The sequence below is a fragment of the Gavia stellata genome, chromosome 7 (assembly GCF_030936135.1).
Source record: "Gavia stellata isolate bGavSte3 chromosome 7, bGavSte3.hap2, whole genome shotgun sequence".
Lineage (NCBI taxonomy): Eukaryota > Metazoa > Chordata > Aves > Gaviiformes > Gaviidae > Gavia > Gavia stellata.
Window position 1 is genome coordinate 3,258,163 of NC_082600.1, and position 19,698 is coordinate 3,277,860.

At 40.7% G+C, this 19,698-nt stretch overlaps 1 protein-coding gene across 1 annotated transcript in view; it reads left to right on the forward strand.

Moving 5' to 3' along the window:
- The first annotated feature begins 4,045 nt into the window (after positions 1-4,045).
- Positions 4,046-19,698, forward strand: part of KLHDC1 (kelch domain containing 1) — a 30,739-nt gene continuing 15,086 nt past the window's right edge. Inside the window, exons 1-7 of the mRNA XM_059819411.1 lie at positions 4,046-4,165; positions 8,039-8,109; positions 10,830-10,947; positions 11,902-12,020; positions 13,783-13,861; positions 14,780-14,863; positions 16,874-16,957. Of these exons, the coding sequence (XP_059675394.1) occupies positions 4,064-4,165; positions 8,039-8,109; positions 10,830-10,947; positions 11,902-12,020; positions 13,783-13,861; positions 14,780-14,863; positions 16,874-16,957 (657 nt within the window). The 5' untranslated portion in view covers positions 4,046-4,063. The remainder of the gene's footprint in view (positions 4,166-8,038; positions 8,110-10,829; positions 10,948-11,901; positions 12,021-13,782; positions 13,862-14,779; positions 14,864-16,873; positions 16,958-19,698) is intronic.

Here is a 19,698-nt window from a genome sequence, read left to right on the forward strand (position 1 = left end):
AACAAAAAAGCAACACAACAGTAAGGACACCAAACCCACTTGCTGCAATAAAATGACCCGTGCTGTTATTTTACTGCCTCGCAGGCAATACAGTTCACAATACTTCCGTCCCCTCTTCTTGCCTTGTAGGCCTTGGCGCAGGTTGCACTGCATCTCCAGTAGTCCGGAGTCTCTCCAGCGTCAGTTTTACCTGCCATAAAACATCCATCAAATATGGCCGGCTGTGAGTCCTTCTTGTTTGTACTCCTCTGACTGAGCCTTGTTTTCACCCGCTGACACCTTTAGTCTGTTAGACAGCGTGGAATATTTCTCTCCCTGTCTTCATTTCTTCTCACTTGTTGATCAGTCTCTCCTAAGGTTCACCAGCCCTGGACTGGGGCTGTTGGCAGCCTGCTCTAGTTCTGCAGTCAGTTGCTTGGGTGTAATATCTTTCCTAACTCTGCTTTTCCTTTAACCACTGCTTTTAGGACTCTTTCCTGAGCTGGAAGGGTGCGCTGCGACCCCGGTCCTTTCTCTTACGCTCTTACACACTGACAGTGACTGTCCTCCCAGGTGCCAAGTTTCCTAGGAAAGCTCTCAGTTGCCTGAGAGTTTAGTATGTATACGTATCTATAAAAAATACAGTATATCTGTGTATTATATCCCAAAGGATGGGAAGGGGGGTAGTGGTTAATGAAATTGTATTGGATAGTGTGGTACCTGAGCATGACGTGAATGGTATGGAGTAAGGGGTGGAGCATGTGCTGGTTTTGGCTGCGGTAGAGTTAATTTTCTTCATAGTAGCTAGTAGGAGGCTGTGTTTTGGATTGTGCTGGAAACAGTGTTGGTAATACAGGGATGTTTTAGTTACTGCTGAGCAGTCCTTACACAGAGTCAAGGGCTTTTCTGCTCCTCACACCACCCCATCAGCGAGTAGGCTGGGGGTGCACAAGAAGTTGGGAGGGGACACAGCCGGGACAGCCGACCCCAGCTGACCAAAGGGATATTCCATACCATATGACATCATGCTCAGCATATAAAGCTGGGGGAAGAAGAAGGAAAGGGGGGACCTTTGGAGTGATGGCGTTTGTCTTCCCAAGTAACCATTACGCGTGATGGAGCCCTGCTTTCCTGGAGATGGCTGAACACCTGCCTGCCGATGGGAAGTAGTGAATGAATTCCTTGGTTTGCTTTGCTTGCGTGCATGGCCTTTGCTTTACCTATTAAACTGTCTTTGTCTCAACCCACAAGTTTTCTCACCTCTACTCTTCTGATCCTCTCCTCCATCCCACCCGGGGGGAGTGAGCGAGCGGTAGGGTGGTGCTTAGTTACCGGCTGGGGTTAAACCACGACAGGTAGACTCTTAGTTCTTCAGTTCATGTGCCAGCACTGTCAGACAGGGATGCCTTCCAGCCGGTTCTGCCTTGGCCAACAAGCACACGAGGGACTCCATGGCGGTTTTTACACATAACCAGGGAACCAGTGCTGTACACGATTTTTCCTTTAGCCCTGAGCAGTTGAAGTCTGTTGCAACATACTGAGTCCCGCTATAAAGCATGATAAATAAATACACTGCACCTCACACAGTTCCAGTCTTGTGGGGCAGCTGCCTTCTCTCCAGAAGAAAAATGATTGATATTTCATTCAAACACTCTGAGCCCCATCTCTCAAAGTACAGCTTTATTCCACAGAAGGCTCACAAAGCAACTCGGAAAGAAAGTTCCTTGATCAAAAGACTGCAGGGATATAAAGACGGATAAAAAATGTCAGCCTATTTTCTATAGTCCACTCTCAACTGCATAATTTATATCACTCCTCCTCATCTGGGAGCAAACTCATGGGTAAAGCTGCATCTACTCTCTTTAGAAGAAAAGCTACCATCTGACAGGTCTCAGCTATTTTGGCAGGAAATATGATCCATTTTTCATCTCGGGCACGCAGCTAGGTGCAAGTTATGAACCCAATCCTTACGTAAGTTCCTCTACTTGCGAAGATTACCACTTACTCTCCTTTAAAGAAAATCTAATTTTGACATTCACCTTACAGCTCACCTGAAAAAGGAAGGTACACTGGGAGAAGGAATGTACCCCTCATCTAAAAAAACCCTAATTTTCTTTTAAGATATGACCAAACTGGGAATATAAAGCATATTCCTGCAGCATCCTGCTGTATTTGGGGTTCTGTTAGGTTGCCTGGAGCCTCCCACCAGAGATATAAAAGTATTCCAGCATGAGCTGTAGACTTCTGTTCCACTGAGCCATCTGTCTTGAGCTCTGGAAGCCATGCCCAGCTTTTCATTTCCGCCACCTGCCACGGCTTTGTTGGACATCACCGTGCTACGGCCTCAGCACATGTGGCTTAAAAGCAGAGCACCAGCTGAGACAGCCTAAACGTTCGTGATCAGACAGCACATCAACCTCACGCCAAAGGTGAATCGATGGAATTGTTTTGTTACACTGAGCACGACAAATACCTCGTTTCCATATCTGTCACTGTTCCACTGGCAAAACCATGGGCTGCTGACTTTGCACTCTTCCTAAGCTTCTTTCTGAGACATCACATTGTAGCTCTACCTGCCCTATAGATCTATAGATAGAATTTGCCTGTTACCCGTGTTTTTCTTAACTCCTCTGAATGTTTATTCCTGTGTTTTAACCATCATCCCAATGCATCATCATTACATTTCTTCATTTTAATATTAGCAGCTATTGACAGGACTAGTTAATGTCTTCCCTCCTAGATCCAACAGAGGAAGTATATGTCCCACTTTCACAGGAAAATCTTCACAATTACTTTTGGGTGTCCTTTTACAAGATGCTGAAGTGCTTGTTTCTCACAAGCTCTACTCTACTCCTCTTTCTGAAGAGTTGCACCTGTTATATCTTGAATTCCATTCACTCCAGCTGGATGCACAGTTCAGCTGGAACTCACCAGGTTGTTGATCTAACAGTGTAAGAGCTGGAAGGGCAGGGTAAAAGACTATTGCTTTTCCCAGCCTGCTATTTAAGGGCAGGCCAACATACAGGAAAGACTATCTAGTGGTGGGGATAACAGGGAGCTGAGATCCCTCAAATAATGACAAATGTGTAGCTTGGGACATGATGGGAGGTGACCCACTGAGATCCCAACATCAGCTTTATTCTCTCAGTTACCTCTAGCTCAGCACTGGCCCCAATGCGTAGGTCCTGCACAGCACCACTGGTATTCTCCTCAAGCACTCCACCACACTGCAGTATGTAGCTTCTTCCCTCACCTGCTTCCAGGCTGCAGGTTAGAGGACAGCGTTCACAGGAGGTTTCTCTCAGGGGTCAACAGTTTGAACTCCTATATAATTGCTTTAATTAATAACAGACACTATTTCATAGCTGCTATTTCTGGCAGGAGCGTAACTTGTCTCACCTTCAGAGAGACAGTGAGTTCCGTTGCAGTTGTCTTAAACCACCGCCCATGCTGAACCCCAACTCTTCCTTCCATTCTTGCCCTGGATTTGTGTTTAGGTATCCTATTCTCAGTGCTTTTTTCCTCTTCTCATGCTCTTTATTCACAGGCTTCTGCATGGCTTATTAGGCCTTAGATCTCACACCATAACGTTCCACATGCCTCACTGGGCAGACACTGTGTTCTGGCCCACAGCAGGCGTCTGTACCCCCACTGACAAGGCTCCTTCCAGGAGCTGTGCAAGGACAAATCTAGCAAACCGCATCCACAGGGCCACCTCCGTGACCCCCCCAGCCTGCACCCGGCCTGCTCCGGCTGCAGCACCGCGGCAGCCGGGGGCAGCGGGAGCCCCGTGGCCCGCGGGCAACGCGGGACAGCACCGCGCCCGCCTTTAACCCACCCCGCCCCCCCGGGCGGTTCCGGCTGCGGGGCGACCCCCGGTTCCGCACGCGGCCGGGCTGAGGGGAGGCCGCGGCCGCAGAGCCCCTGCGCTGAGGGGAGGGTGACGCCCCACCCTTTGGACCCTCCTCGCTTCCCGTCCGCCTGAGGGGAGCGACCGGCGGAGAGCCGCAGCCTCTCCCGGAGGAGGCGGTGGCGGGACGCCAACACTGAGGCAGGAGAGCTGCTTCCTCCTCCTCCTCCTAAGATGGCGGCAGACTCCGCGGAGCAGTTCTGCGTGGCCGAGGAGCGGAGCGGCCACTGCGCTGTGGTGGACGGGAACTTTCTCTATGTGTGGGGGGGATACGTGGTAAGGCGGGAGGAGGCGGCCGGAGGGCGCTGGGGGCGAGGACGAGCCGGGGAGGGAAGCCGAGTGGGGGCGCGGAGAGCCGCGCGGCGGGGCGGCGCGCCGCCACACGGGGGGAGCCGGGCTGAGGAGCCCCGGCGGCGGCGGGGAAGTGGAGCGGAGGGGGCTCCCCCGCCGCCCTGCCTTGCCCCGCGTCGCCCCCAGCCGCCCCCTCGGCCGGTGCAGCCCCTCGGCGGGCCGGGAGCGGAGCGCTGTTTACCTCAGCGCGGGCGCTGATTGGCTGTCGGGGCAGCGCGGCCCGCAGGGGCGGGCGTTTTAAATGGCGGCGGCGCCGCGCGAGGCGGGCTGTGGGAGCGGTGTCAGGGGCGGCTCTGAGGAGAAGGGCGCGAAGGAAGGGGCACCCTCCGTGTGCTTCTCTCCTCTTGTTTCTTTGCGCCCTTCTCTAAGCATAGGTGCCCCTGACTGGCACCCATGGCTGCCTCTATCATGGAGCAGGTGTTGGGGAAGGGCTGGTGGAGCCGGTTTGCTTCCCCTGTCCTACAAACGTGTGACTCCTCTGTGCTCTGGGGGTGCTTCTCTCGCTTCCCTTCCTTTGTGGGGTGACAGCTATAATTTGTAGCTGTGTTTTTCCAGTGTGTAATTCGTGTTCTTGTTCCTGAATCCCTGCATTTTTTACTTATTAGTAGTTGTGTGTTATGTACAGTGCATTTTTTGCCTCATAAAGCAGTTCTGTCACTTCAAAACCAAGCTGGTGGCAGAGCGAAAACACATCTGCTTTTTTTCCATTGAGAGATCAGTTCTAGTTCTGGCATAAGTAAGTCCTTGTGACTTTTAGCCCTGGATGAATTCAGTCCAAAAGAGAGCTATGCATGATACTACATTAAATACAGCCAGTTCATTTTATCCATGATGTCTGTGCGTGTTGGCCCTAAAATGTGAGAGTAGCTGTGCTTGATATTATTCCTGGTTTTGATCAGGTTGAAAGCATTTATTAACATTTTCAGTAGTCTTCTATCTATATTTTTCACAGGCTGAGGTAAACTTTCAAATGTGCCAAGGTTATCCTTCTGTACTCAAGCAAAGAATTCTAGTTTGGGACTCCTGGGTTTGAATTTGAAAATACATTCTATGTTATGAGAGTGTGCAATGGCAGAGGGAAGGACATTTCTAGGGCTCTTAGGTACTAGTGGCTAGTTGTCTCTTCCTGAAGCACATTCTAGTTTACTTTCTGGAAATTCAAATGTTCTTTTTTTTCTTTTAAATAACTAAAAACGTTGGACTTAAAAGGCGGGGGCAGCTTGTGGAATTTGAGGAGTCGCCCTGCTCCTGAGCTTGATTCATTTGACCTGAGAAGCGTAGTGCTGCTGGTGACTACTGAAATACTGAAAATGCAAATAGATATTACATGCTGAAATACAAACCCTCAGCTGTGGTAGGAAGCAGGGCAGCAGGGATTCACTGGCTGGGTTGCCCTGGCATGCCTTCTTTAGCCTATTGCATGGCCAGGCTTGCCCAGTGCCAACCTGCAATGAAATTGAGGAACCCTTGGGAGCCTGTAAACTGTTCCCACAGCTTTTCTTCCCTTTGGGGGGTCTTTGGTAGATAGCATTTTTTGTGACTGCAAGTCATGTAGGGATTTGTGTACATATTTTGTAGTGTCAAGAAGTTAGTCACCATTAGAATAAGCATATATTTAAATAATGTGAGTCGTCTGTGATGTACAAGAAGATTTAGTGTTCTTTTCTGGTCTTAAACTCCATAATACTCTGTGTAACTATGCAACACCTAAATCACTTGGTAGTTCTCTATGCTTTGGTCTTCAGAAACTGAGGTTGGACTGGCTAGTGCAGTGTTTTCAAAGGTTTTCTAATAAAGGAGCCTGGGTTCATGGCACAGTCAAAACGGACAATGTGTGTTAAGTTTAGGAGATAAACTTTGCAAACGTTTTTAGTAGTTTTACGTATTTATTTGTGGAGAGTATTATGAAGATCATTGTTACTCTTTAAACAGCACTTTACACAGGTAAATCGTTTTACATTTTTACATTTTACATGTTGATGGTGGACTGCTGCCCAGCTATCTTATTTTTGGCATCAGTGTATTTGCTGAGAGCTGGTTCTGTAGCAAATGCTCAGCCTCTGACCACTGGCGTATCTAGATTAAATTGCGTAGACTTCTGCACTTTGTGAAAGCTGCAAGCTGGTGTAACAGCAGAGCCTACCTTATGAAAGGTACCTGGCAGGATAAACTGTACCAAACTGTGTGTGATGCCTGATGGGCACCTTTCAAATTGAGAAGGTAATAATAAAGTATCATTTAAAGGCAGGTAATCAATATCAGTAACTAAATTGTTAATAATTAAATTTCAGTTTTGTATTTAACTTCTTTTCCTCACATTCATTTAATTTTCATCTACTTTTTAAAGTGTTTTTTTATTTACTGACTCTGGCTGCTTATTCCCTCACAGTCTTTCATTTCTTTCTAATGCTAAGACAATAATTACTGGTGTAATTGTTACCCAGCCTGACTGCTGCAGTTGCATTCTTTTGGGCTTCCTTCTCCTGTTTGTTATTCTTCCTCATCATTATTTCCCAAATTATTTTTCTTTCTTACATGGCCTCTGTTTGGGAGTCTTCATAGTTCTGTTTTCGACAGAGGAATTAATTTTCTCATGTTATGGCACAGGTTAAGCTCTTTTATATTTGACAATTTGTTCTTTCAAGTTCCTTCCTTCAGTCGGTGCAAGTAACTGTTCTTTTTGTGCTTTTCAGTTACACTTTTCTCTATATTTTTACATTATGCCCATAATTGCCTCCTAATTTAAAAGTATCTCCCAAAACCAAAAGAGAATGAGTTTTAACTTAGCAGCTTCAAATCTGGTCTGCTTTATGTTGTTACACATCTTTCTTGGCAAAACGTTAAGTTGGTAAATCTGCGCCTTTAATGAGTGGGCCTGAGGAATTAAGTTCCTTATTTTTAAAATGAGTACTTTTTTCTAACTTTCTGTTTAATTGTTGAGTTCTTTACCCATCTACACAGCGTAGCAAAGTCTCAGTCTCTGGAAAAGATAAAAAGGGGTTGTGGAATGAGGGAAAAAATTCTGCAGGTGAAGGAGAACTCTTTTTTTCCTTAAAGATGCAAAAAGCCCCAAAGAACAGCATTAATACTTTGATGCTCGTCTTTGATGTTCTGTATTTGGAGGTATGAAGGCTAACAGTACAGCAAAATTTGGTCAGAGTGATCACATCAGTGACTGAAAAAATACTTCCTTTAGTAACAGCATTTTAATAAAGGAGGGAAGCACCTTCGACGGTGTCTTTTAAGATTTTGGGGTTTTTAAATCCATGGTCGTGTTATGGTACTGTTGTGCTACTTGTTAGTAGCAGTTGTGTATATTTCCTAATGACTTAACTGTTCACCTGTGTGCTATTTTCTTATTTTTACAAAATGGCTATTGTATTATATTCAGATTACTTTTTGAATATTGAAACACTTCTCTCCCTACCTCTGATACACCCAACTTATTTTTTTTATAATCTTCACACCTTAAAACAAGTGATTAAAGATGCTATTAACAATCAACAAAGCTCAATGACATCAGGAAACGCCTAGCACAGTATTTGTAATAGCTTAAAAAAATGAAAACCATCTTTTTTGAACTTCTAGTATAATATGTAAAATACTAACATTATTGAGCTGCCTGTTCAAAATTGCAATGATTAGAGTAATAATGTTGGGATATGACTTATGCTCTGGTAGATTATCTCCTTAAGATTATTCTGTGTTGCTAAGTAACATGATTTGGTATTTCATTTTAAAACATATGGTATATAATGCATAATTGATTTAACATTTGCAAATTTTTTTTTGTTTTAGTCAATTGAAGAAAATGAAGTTTATCTGCCTAATGATGAGCTCTGGATCTATGAAATGGATAGCGGGTTATGGTAGGTTGCATAATTTATATTTAATTAATATATAAAGTTGATCTTTGCATAGATTACAATTAGCTGCAGTGAAAAAACTTAATTCATTTACAAGAGTTATTTGTCATGTTCCTTGGAGTTTAAATAGCAGATGTTTAATGTGAAGACTGAAGAACAGACATATGTACTTGCAAATTGCTCTAGGAAACACATTAATTCCTTAAGTATCATTGGTTTTTTCAAGAGGATGTTTGAAATGGTCAGCTTAAGGCTCTGTTGTTAAAACAGGTGCATTTTATTTGGGCATTTATTTTGGCTTAGTTTTCCATACATTAACTTATATGTTAAAAGGAATATTTAAACACTGGATATTTGGGTTCTTGATCTATTTACAACTATATACTTTTTGTTATTACTTAATTGTGTTCTGAGTGTATTTGCATAAATAACTTACAACTAACCAGATCTTGCACATCACTAGCAATTTAATCTTTACATTTTATATTCATTGTCTTTACATATCGTATGTGAGGAGAGATAACAATGCCTCTTTTTAAAGTTTTCCGGTGGTTTCTATTACAATAATTGCATTCAGTCTGGTAAAGTAGTATCCGTTTGGGCTTTACATATCGTATGTGAGGAGAGATAACAATGCCTCTTTTTAAAGTTTTCCGGTGGTTTCTATTACAATAACTGCATTCAGTCTGGTAAAGTAGTATCTGTTTGGGCTTATATGTCTTTTCTGCCAGCTGTCTTTCTAGTCTCCCACCTGTTTATATATTTCTTGCATACCCATATTCAAGAGGTTCATTGCATACCCATATTCAAAGCAACAATTTGAAATGGAGGGAAAAGGGGAGGAGGGCTAGATCAGGAAGTTGTCTTAGAGTAGGTATGAAATTCCACATCTGTGTGGTCAAGTCACTGACTTGGAAAACAACAGTTTGCATATGGTTAGCTGTGAAGTTCTAGCAAGTCTTTTTTCCTTTCTCTTTCTTTCTTTTTTTAAGATTGTACCCTCATTGAGACTGTGGTTTGCTGTCTGTTTCTTTTGGTGAAAGGGTGGCTAAAGCAACCTCGTACTCTGAGTTTTCACTCCTATGTCCCCGTATCGGTCGTACAGCTGTTTATATGGTCCATGGGAAATTGGATCAGGAAAGTGATCTGGGTTAAATATAACTTTTCTTTTTTCAGGGTTATTTTTAACCTGGATCCATTCTTGATCTCATTCAGTTTACAGCACAGGCAGTTGTACATGTACAGCTGACTGCACCGCATGACACAGGAACAAGCAGGAATGAGAGAGCAAGAGCAGAGAAGGGGAAGGTGGGCTGGCCCAGTGCTGGTGCCAGAACAAAGGTATTTGAAAGCAGTGCCTTGAGCAGCTGTTAGTGAGCGCCATTTTCCATAGAGACAGGTTACACACATATCATTCACATCTGGTGATTCAGTGCATAAAAACCTTTTCCTTTTAATGGCTGCCTCCAGTTCTTTTAGGTTGGGGTAAGGTCAAGCATCAGAACTCAAAGCTGTAAGAATCCTTTTCTTCTGTATAGCCACCGGTGATAGAAGATGAATGTGTCTGATCTAGATGTGGATGTATCAAAGAAGGGAATGAATGGAATTGACTGGGTCAACAAGTGTGGTGATGTTAGACCTAGCAGAGAGAAGAAAAAGTGGAATCAGGCTTTGAAGGTGGGAGACCATGACTGAGGAGGGAGACTGGGCTAAGGACTCAGTTGGAAAGCACAGAATCAGGTGGAGAGCTAAGAAAAATGAACGGGAACGGCAGCGGAAGGAAGCTTAAACCAGAAACTGTGGGGTAAAATTGAGATGTCGGCAGCAAAGCTGGGGCAAGGGGTTGGAGTGCCAGCACAGAGGGGCTGGGATTTGGCTGCTAAATCTACGGAGACTGAAGGTGTGGTGACAAGGTGGAAATCCAAAACAAATCACATGTCCTCTGTACATGTACCTGTGAGAGGAAAATGCAGGTCCCTATCTTCTGTAGAAATTTGAGGTCCTAGGAAAGCTGTTTTCAATGTGGAGTAATGATTCTAAGCGCACTCTTGGCCTAATGCTCAGCCTCGTGAGTTTGGCAGAAACCGAGTTTCATCAGATCGTTGTGTAGCACTTAAGATTGTGTGATGTTAGAATTTGCATCACAGGAAGTTACTGGTTTGTAAGTGAGACTAGTAAGGAAAAGGCTAGGAACTGCTGCCGCTGCTGAAGAACGGAGAACTCATTGCTAAAATTGGCATTATTGAAGATTCTTTTATTATGCTAAATACAGTGCAAAATGCAGTTGTAGGAGTGGCACATTGGGTGCCAAAATTAGTGAATACTTCTGACCTTTATTTCTACTTCTGCCTCAGTTTTCCATTTGTAAAATAACAGCAATACCATGTTCTCATTTCAGGAGTTTTTGGAGTTAATAGTATTTCCAGGTTTTGAATAATTAATGTTTCAGCTCTGCTAATGCTCTTTTTAATATGGGCTTCACCTTCAGAAAAATTGAGATGCTTCATAAACATACGCACAATATTCATGTGAAAGTCCTCTTACACCGCAGGAGCCCGACTTCATATATCGGCTATAATTTCTAGTGCTAGTTATGGCTAAACCCCTGCAACTGTATTTTTAGGTTTAAGTATAAAAATTATTAATACATCTGTTTTGGGTTTGTTAATTTTAGCAGGTTTGAAAGCAGCATTATAAGACTTAACGTATGTGCTAAATTGCAGGACAATGCACCTAATGGAAGGAGAGTTACCTACCTCCATGTCAGGAAGCTGTGGGGCAAGCATTAATGGGAAGCTGTATATTTTTGGTGGATTTGATGATAAAGGATACAGTAATCGGGTATTGTATTCTTTTCTTTCATAACATATTGTATTTGAATGAATAATAATGCTGACCGTATTGTTTTGTCTGGCGTACTTTGCATTGAATTAAGGAGAAATTTAAGGAAAAGCTTTATTTTTGTAGAAAAAGTATACTTTTAAACTGACAAAAAACTTTAGTTTTTGTTTTAATGTTCAAGTCCATGTATTTTTCTGGGATTTTTCACTGAATCGTAGCTTCAGAATGAGACCCGTTATGCGAAACTTTCTGTATTTATTTCTGAAAACTGCCAGTGCTTTCCCAGTTGCTTTTTTTTTTTTAAATATATTGGCAGCCATAATTGAAACTGATCTCAGAATATCACTTTTATGTTTGCTCTTTGTTAGTGATTACCTTTCTTATACAATCAGATAATAATTAAAGTTAAAATATAGCTACCAGTTTTCCTTGTAACTGAAGGCTGGAGTAGCAAAGTAGAGGAAATGAGCTGTTTTATCATTTAGTGTAAATGAGTTCAGTCCTGACTAGAAAACAACTGAAATGGAGCCTGTAATCAGATCTCAGTTTAGTACTTGGTTCACAAGCCTTGTTGATTTCTGTGCAGTTACTTGGTTAGGTTAGGCAGAACTACTGACAGTCCTGCCAGCAGAATTGAACCGGGAGCTGCTTGTCTTGCAGAAGTTTTTTGCAAGGCTTCAGTTGACTCTGGAAGGAGCAGGATATTAGTGTTCTGGTCTGGCTGAGCGAAGGCAAGGAAACATGCTGCTAATTCTCACTCCTTTTGTGTTCTTGTCGTGTATCAGGTTCTTCCTATATGTTGCTACATATTGCCAACTTCACTGTCAGTTCCTTTTGCTTTTAAAAAGGGAGTAGTGTATTCTGGGGGTGGTGGGTTGTTCTTTTTGCTGGTGATTTGTACTGAATTCTTCGACATCATTTATACTGAAAATGTTGTAATTTTTTTCTTTTAAGCTGTATTATGTTAATTTGCGAACAAAAAATGGAACCTATAGGTGGAAAAAAATTACAAATTTTAAAGGTCAACCTCCTACACCACGTGACAAGCTTTCCTGCTGGGTGTATAAGGACAGGTAACACATTAAGAATATTTAATATGTGTTAATTGCAGAGAGGAAGTACTATAAAGTGAAGAGAACACAGGTTTGGGATTCATGAAACTCTAATTCTTAGCTTGACTTGCTGTGGGATTTTGTGTAACTCTCCTAACAACTTTCTACCAGAGTTTTCTCACATGTGAGCTGAATTAATGGTAAGTATAAACCCACTGTAGGAGAGAGTTGGGAAATTTAGTGAAAGATTCTGGAATGCTTTGAGACTTTAGATAAAAATTCTTGTGCATCTATTACTTATGGTTTTAATTTTAACACATGTTAAAATCAGTATAAAAATTACATTTATTTTTTTGCATGTAAGCATTAAGTTATTACCTGCACTAAAATATATTTAGTATATTTTCAAGGATTTCAATAGCATACAAATACTGAAAATTGCAAAGACATTTCAGTGAGTATCTTTATAAGAACCAAGTCAGGCTAGATATTTGTGTTGTAAAAGTTACTGAATGTATTTAGAAAAAATACTTAGCTAAAAATAAATACTTGAGATTTTGTGTTTATTACGGAAAGTGTCTGGATATTAAGGCATATGTAGTCACAAGAAAGTGACATGTCAGTGATTTGTTATAAAAGTTTATTGTAAACAAGCAAGAATATGATATACAGTGAACACTATAAAATGTAAATGATACATCTGTTTCTGGATTCCACATCTAAAGAGGTTTTGCGTAAACTATATAATGCCTCTCAGTACTACATCTTGGTTTTGTAATTCTAATTTAACTGCAAGCTATATGAAAGTAAATATATTTTAACAACTTCTCCTTAGCTATCAACAAGATTATTCAAAACTAAATCAATCTATTCAGAGTATCATGTAATCTGCATACTGGGAAAAATACCTATTTTAGGTGGCAGAGTGTAACCTTTTCATTTAACAAAGGTATTTGGGGACAAGCTATGCACCTTCTCAGAAGTATACCTTAAAATTTCACAAGATGTGAATTTGCAGGTCAGGATGTCTTGGTGTATTGCACAATGCTTTCAGTAACTCTGTTTCCCTAGGAATGTCAGGCTGGAATGACCTTCACCATCCCATCATTTCCTAAATTGCCTTCTCCCAAGATCACTAACAACTATACCAAATATCCTCAAATGTTGAAGTTAAACAAAACTTTAGGAACCATTACTTATGGATGGCCATTTCATGGGTGGAATATTAGGCTGGGAGGTGTGTAACAGTACTTGCAATGCAATATGTTCAGTAGTGCTTAGTTGAAACAATCTATAAGCTAGAGAAAGACTTCATGTGTCACAGGCAGTCTGTGGGCTGAACCTTAGGAACATTTGTTGTGAAAAGATGTATATAGAAGGCTAACAAATATAGCAGGAGCATAGGAATTTCAGTAGAAAAGCGTAGGAATTCTAGCAGAAGCATAGGCAGTTCACTGTCTTGTGTGTTATGTGTCATTTTGAGACTTGGGTCTGAAAATGTGACTGTGATAAGCTGGTGGATGGAGGAATAGAGAATAGGGACTTTGAGGTATCGTGAACCTCCTTCCTTGTCTCTGTGGATTTCTGTCAGGCTTGTTGAAGAGTGTAACAATATTACCTTCATCTCAGTAAGGTTTTCTGTGTAATTAGGTGCGATATGAAATATTTCAATTTGCATATATTGTTAATAGTACAGTAGGTAAACCAATTAATTATTACAGCTTATTCATTTGAATGTTATTTACAAAACAGTTAACCGAGCTTTTTGTTGTTGTTCTTTTAGGCTAATATATTTTGGTGGCTATGGCTGTAGGAAGCATAATGAACTGAGTGATTGTTTTGATGTCCATGATGCATTTTGGGTAAGAGATTTGTCATAATTCAGAGTGATTTGTCCTTTCTGATTGTCAAAACGTGATCTTTTGTACTATCCTCAGTAAGTATGAAAATCTGTCTGATTTTTCTTTTATTTGTAGCATCAGCAGAAATGCAAATTAGAATCTTCTCCTTAGATTTGAAATTTAAGATATTGCATGTTGGGAGTGGTGGGTGTTCAGTGTATTCCAAGTACCCAGTGCTAGACTTTGAGTGCAGTGGAGCAAAATGCTGTCAAAGCAGGAACAAAGGCAGTATTTTAAATCTGAAGACATATTTTAAATATGAAACTCCCAGAAAATTTTAGAATTTATTTCCTTGAAGTAACGGTAGGGAATTTACAGCTTCACAAGTCTCACTGAAATATACTTTCAGTTGATTTCTTTAATTTGTTATCCAGAGTAAATGCCATCACTTTAAGATGCCTGGATTAGTTAGTTTCTTACAATGATTTCTTGCAGTTAATAGAAAGAAGGAGACTGATTAGAGCATTTAGTGACAGGAATTAATAAGAAATAGATATGCATTCAAGGGAATACAGATCCTTACATCAAATGTTAAATACTTACAGAAATGTATTACTTTGTACAGTCTATTTATTTCTCAGTATCTTACACTAGAAATTAGAAGGTAGAATTTGTCTACTGCAGTGACTGGTGTTGGAGCCCAAAACCCATTTTCAAAAATGTCATCAGTCCTAACATTCCCGAATGCTCTTGACCTTCAACTAGATCTGAGCAGCTGCAACATCAATAAAAATATTAGCATATGTTTCTTCTGATAAAATTCTGTATTTTAGTTTATTTTCTGTTTTGATAGTTCACTTCTGGGTTTGTATCCTTTAATAAGCACAAAGATTTTAAAATAGAATAAACTTATTTTTTGTTTTTTAACTTCTTTTTTAGGAAGGGCAGATATTCTGGGGATGGCACAATGATGTTCATGTTTTTGATACAACTACACAAACTTGGTCTCAACCAGCAATTAGAGTGAGTGTTTTTTAGTCTTGTCTTTTGACAAAGTTATGATTTTACTGCATTTTGAATAGTTATTGTGCTCTAGAAATTGATGTTGGGAAAAGTAATTTGAATATGCTTAGTATTGCTCAGGCTTATAGCATTAAAGAGGAGGACACTCAATGCATCTGAAATGTGGAAAATTCAGAACTGATATGAATTTGTTTTCCCACAGGATGTTATTAGACTGGTGTTTTTTCTATAATGTAGTTCTGGTGCAAAAAAATATCGTAAGCTTCAGAGAGGTATGAGAAATCTGGATACATGAGAAGATGATACAGGATTCTGTATCTAGGGGATAGTTTTGAGATAAAGCTTTGTATTCAAGCTTTAAGACTACTGTTGGGAATACAAAATTACTGTCAGCACTCCGTTACTGGAAAGACAAGGCACTGGAATACTCCAGAAAACCATTTAGTAGGAATACCAGAGCGGGGCTGAGGAACGGGGTGTGAAGGTCTTTCAGTGGCTCCTCACAAAGCAAGCTTGGGTCCTGTGGAATGGATTATAGAGATTATACTGACTTTGGGTATCCGTGTAGGCCTTGCCGGGGCTTTGGGTCTGGAATAGTTTCATGGTTGGAGCACAGCCATTGACCCAGGCCAGTGCTGTATTCATCCTGTCTCACACCTAGCGAAGGCCTTCTGGAACAGAGTGAAGGTCTTTGGGGATTGTGTGATAGAAACATATGAATGGTTTTAATGTTGCCAAACTGAGGTTAACAAACCCCATTTATCTGAACTGTTTTGATATGAAGTCATTTGGTTGACTGTATTTGTATATAATTAATCTGCAACATGGATAAACTATCACAGATAACTGAGAGTTGACCACATGAGAGATTAAGGTCTGATCCCCTGAGGGATTTCTTCCTTCCCCCACCCCTTTTCGTAAAGCTGATAGGTCAGTGTGAAGGATAGTGTATTGGGCTGAAAGAACAATAGTGATCTTGAAATCCAGCCTCTCTTGCTTCATTATTCAGCCTTCACAGACTTAAAGAAGACAAAGGGGGAGAGATCGTAAACTCACTGTATTGCTAGTTTAGGTCTTCAGTTTTCCTTTGTGAAGTAAAGATACATGTTTGTTATGCGAGGGTTATATGCTCGTTGTTTTGAGCAATGTGTATGGAGTTGTATTCCCTTCAGGGGTTAACGTTAAAAAAAATCTTTTGAACAAATATCTCCCAGTCATGCTGTATTGTTAGAATAAACACAGCAGATGCTTTTCAGCAAATAAGTTATTTTAATAGTCTTCCAAAGGAGCATGTATACTTTTGCAGTGAAATAGTAATGCACGCATTTCTATTTATTGATATTAATAGGATATTACAGTATAAAGGTTCATAAAATCCTGGTGAGTTTACGTAAGTACTCAGTAGAAGTATATTGTACTGAGTGTCTGACACTATTTTTTGTACTTTATAGGATGTTCTAAAATTCCTATAAAACTAAATGCAAAAAATGAAATTACCCTTGAAAAGTAAAAGCCAATTTTGCTATCTTTATTTGTGATTTACACAGGGGATGCTTTTTGGCATGTGGCTATTGGATGTAACATGAAATTTTAAGATCTGATTTCCAGAGATTTTAGTACTAGTTCCTAATGGTTCGCACTTTTGAAAAATAAAGCTGCACATGACATGTCAAAAATAACTGATGTCTTTCTGTAATTTTATGCTTAGGAATTAAAGATAAATTAATTGAATTTCACTTAAGTAAAGCAATGATAAATCAGGCCAAGAGGGAATATATTAAACATAAGCTACTGATGAAACTCAATTAAAGCTGTCCTTGGCAAATATGTGTATCTTGTAATGTCTGTGGAGTCTTGGACATGACTACAAATTATTTCCTTTTAAAGTCGCAGTTCTGTCAGCATATTGATGCATGTTGGCCTTCCTTTTGCAATCTCTGTGATACTGACTTGCCACTATCCTTGGCTGGCACTTCGATGTTCTGAAGGATCTTATTTTGGTTCTTTCAGGGTGGAGATCCACCTCAGCCTCGAGCAGCTCATACGTGTGCTGTGCTGGGAAATAAAGGTTACATCTTTGGAGGACGGGTGCTGGTTAGTGTTTAATTAAAACATTTTATTAGCAGTAATATTATTTTCTTGGCAGTTGGTTTTTTAATAGCAAGTTATTTTTGTAGCAGAAAAAAATTCAAGACGTCTTTGGCCTAACCTGTATGTTAGGGGCATTGAATCCAGGATGCTTCTTTTCATCCCCCTCTACCTTACAAAAAGAAGAGTCTGTCTTTCTGTCTGTAGCATTAATGATGAAGTATACATTGTCCCAAAAAGGGAAAAACCAGATGATTGTATGGTAAATGCAAATGTTTATAAATCAACAAAAATGGTTGATGTGTGCGTAACCTCTGTAGGAGATGGTTCTTTGAGAGTGGAGCAAAAGCAAGCCTGCTGATAGACCAGGCTTAAAGAAATGACGAAATGCTAGCGTTCTGTGCTTGCTACAGCTTAGCAGATTTATACATCAAACCTGCTAGCTTTTTTCCCCCATTTCACTTAATGAAATACTAGCAAGTAGTAAATATAACTAGGATTTTAGCTTGTGCTCCCCCTGCTAGAGAAAGAGGAAATGTGTAAGAGCAGTCAATTTCTCACATACACCTCTCTCACACCCTGATGTTTACCTTCTGGGAAAGTGAAGTGCAGAATAGCTGTTGGGATACTGGATTTTATATTTACAATTGCAACATGTGGTTGGAAATAACACATTTCAGCTGACTTTCTGATTTAAACTTTTGTCATTTTTTGCACATAAGTGACAAATATAGATGTCTGGAAGAGCAGCATGTGATTATAATGTCTGGATACAAAGCTATTAGTCTCTGTACGTTCAAGCTGGTACAGGATGCTGCAGCGTGTTATCTGATAGCACAGGCTGCTGCAGGCACAGGTCATTCCAGTCCTGTTAAGCCTCTCCTCTGCTCTCTGAATGTCCGTTTTGCAGTCTCAGTCCTTACCTTTAGCATGCTCTGTGCCCTTGATACAGAATATGTGCAGCATACCACAGAGATCGCTGTTAACAGCTTTATTCTGTGCATCCAATATAAGCTCTTTACCACAAGAGTAAGGCTTGTATTTACTTTCCTGATAGTTGATCCAAGAGTGTACCATTGAATGCACTGTGGGAGGATCTTAAATCTGTTGTCCCTTAGGTAATAGTCAAAGGCAGCGGAAGAGCTGTCTGTATGGGATGCAATCCGTGCGTATTTAAATCGAGGCTAGACTCTTGCTAAATAATCTTAACTCTTCCTACATCTTTTTAACTTAGGAAAAAAAAAGGTCATAGGCATCATCCCCCTGGTTGTCTGTACCTAACAAACTTGAAGCCACCACTGATAAGCAAGGAGATACTAAACCCTGTCAGCAACACACCTAATTTTTCTAGTACTAGTCAGAGATTTTCTCTTCAGTTCTTCTCTGCTGAAGCATTAATGTAAGAATTTAAGCCTGAGGCAGCAATCCAATATGAAAAACATATTCCTGTCTTATGTCTGAAAATAAGGATGGTAGTAGGTAGTCTTAACTAATGCAGGCTCCCCTATCATTTGTAAATTTTTTGTAAGGATAGTTTCTTTATGGGCTGGAAAGTGTACCAATTCTTTTTAGAACTGTTGCAAAAGCATAGGGAAGATAGTATTTTTAAAGGTCTCTGTATAAGCTAGAGTTTATCAGGAATGTGAGAAACAGATTCTGTAAGGCAAGTAAAAAAACCTAATTTAAGTTACTGCGTACTCTTCCATATTTTCTTTAAGTTTTTAGCTTTTTTTACCTACAGCTAATTTAGAGCCTTTAATCGTATTTAGCTAGAGGATGAGACTTGATGCTTTCTATCTCTACTACTATGAAAAGTAACAGTGAAGAAGCTCTTGAAAGCCCGCAATGCTGTGTTTCTATAGTTTTGTTATATGAAAGAGAAGGAATTAACTGTTGGTTGGAATGCCCTACAATGAACATATGCCAACTTCGTCTTGAAAAGCTGCCATAACCTAAACCTTGTATTCTCAAGGACTTGCAAATAAAACAGTGTAAAATTGCCCTTTGTTCCCTATCCCCTGTTTTTCACGCTGTAAAAGCTGTACTCTATCTAAGGCAGTGTTCTTCTCAGGGAAAGTCTACAGTTCTGTTACAAAATGGCTTACTCCTGCTTGCTCAGACAGAAACCAGACATACAGATCAAGGCTGGTTCAGAATGGCCACGCAATGTCCAGCCAGTTTTTCAGTTTGAATTGCCTCCCATAGCTGCAGGAAAAGTTTTTACCTAAGTACCTTTTCAGAGCAATCAGAAAAGAAATTAACCACAATTGATGCTGTTTATTCTTACCATTCTGCATTATGTGTTATGTGGCCTTTCGTACAGGCTCATGATCTCTGGAATTGTTGCTAAAGCCCCTCCTCTGACTGAGAAAGAACTGCACGCAGTAGCTTCGAGAGCTGTAGGTTTGGACAAACTTGAATTGCAAATAACTAAGGAAATAAAGGGATATTAGAAGAGATTGAAAAAGTATCTAGTCTTACTTGAATCCTGTATGTCAGGGTTAGCCATGCCAGGCTAAGTGAGCCCTGTGCCTCTGCTGTGGACTTGCTCTTTTGTGTCTGCCTGTATAAATGAACTCTTGCTAACCACAGCTGAACTGAATCCTGCTCCTCATTTAGCAAGCCTGCAGACATGAGAGGGAAAGAAACCTAGATGTGAAGAAGTAAACATGTAGCTCAGGACCTTCTCGCCTGCCATTTATTTCTGAACACTTCCTCAGCCTTCAAAGCCTTGCTCCCTTGGGTGT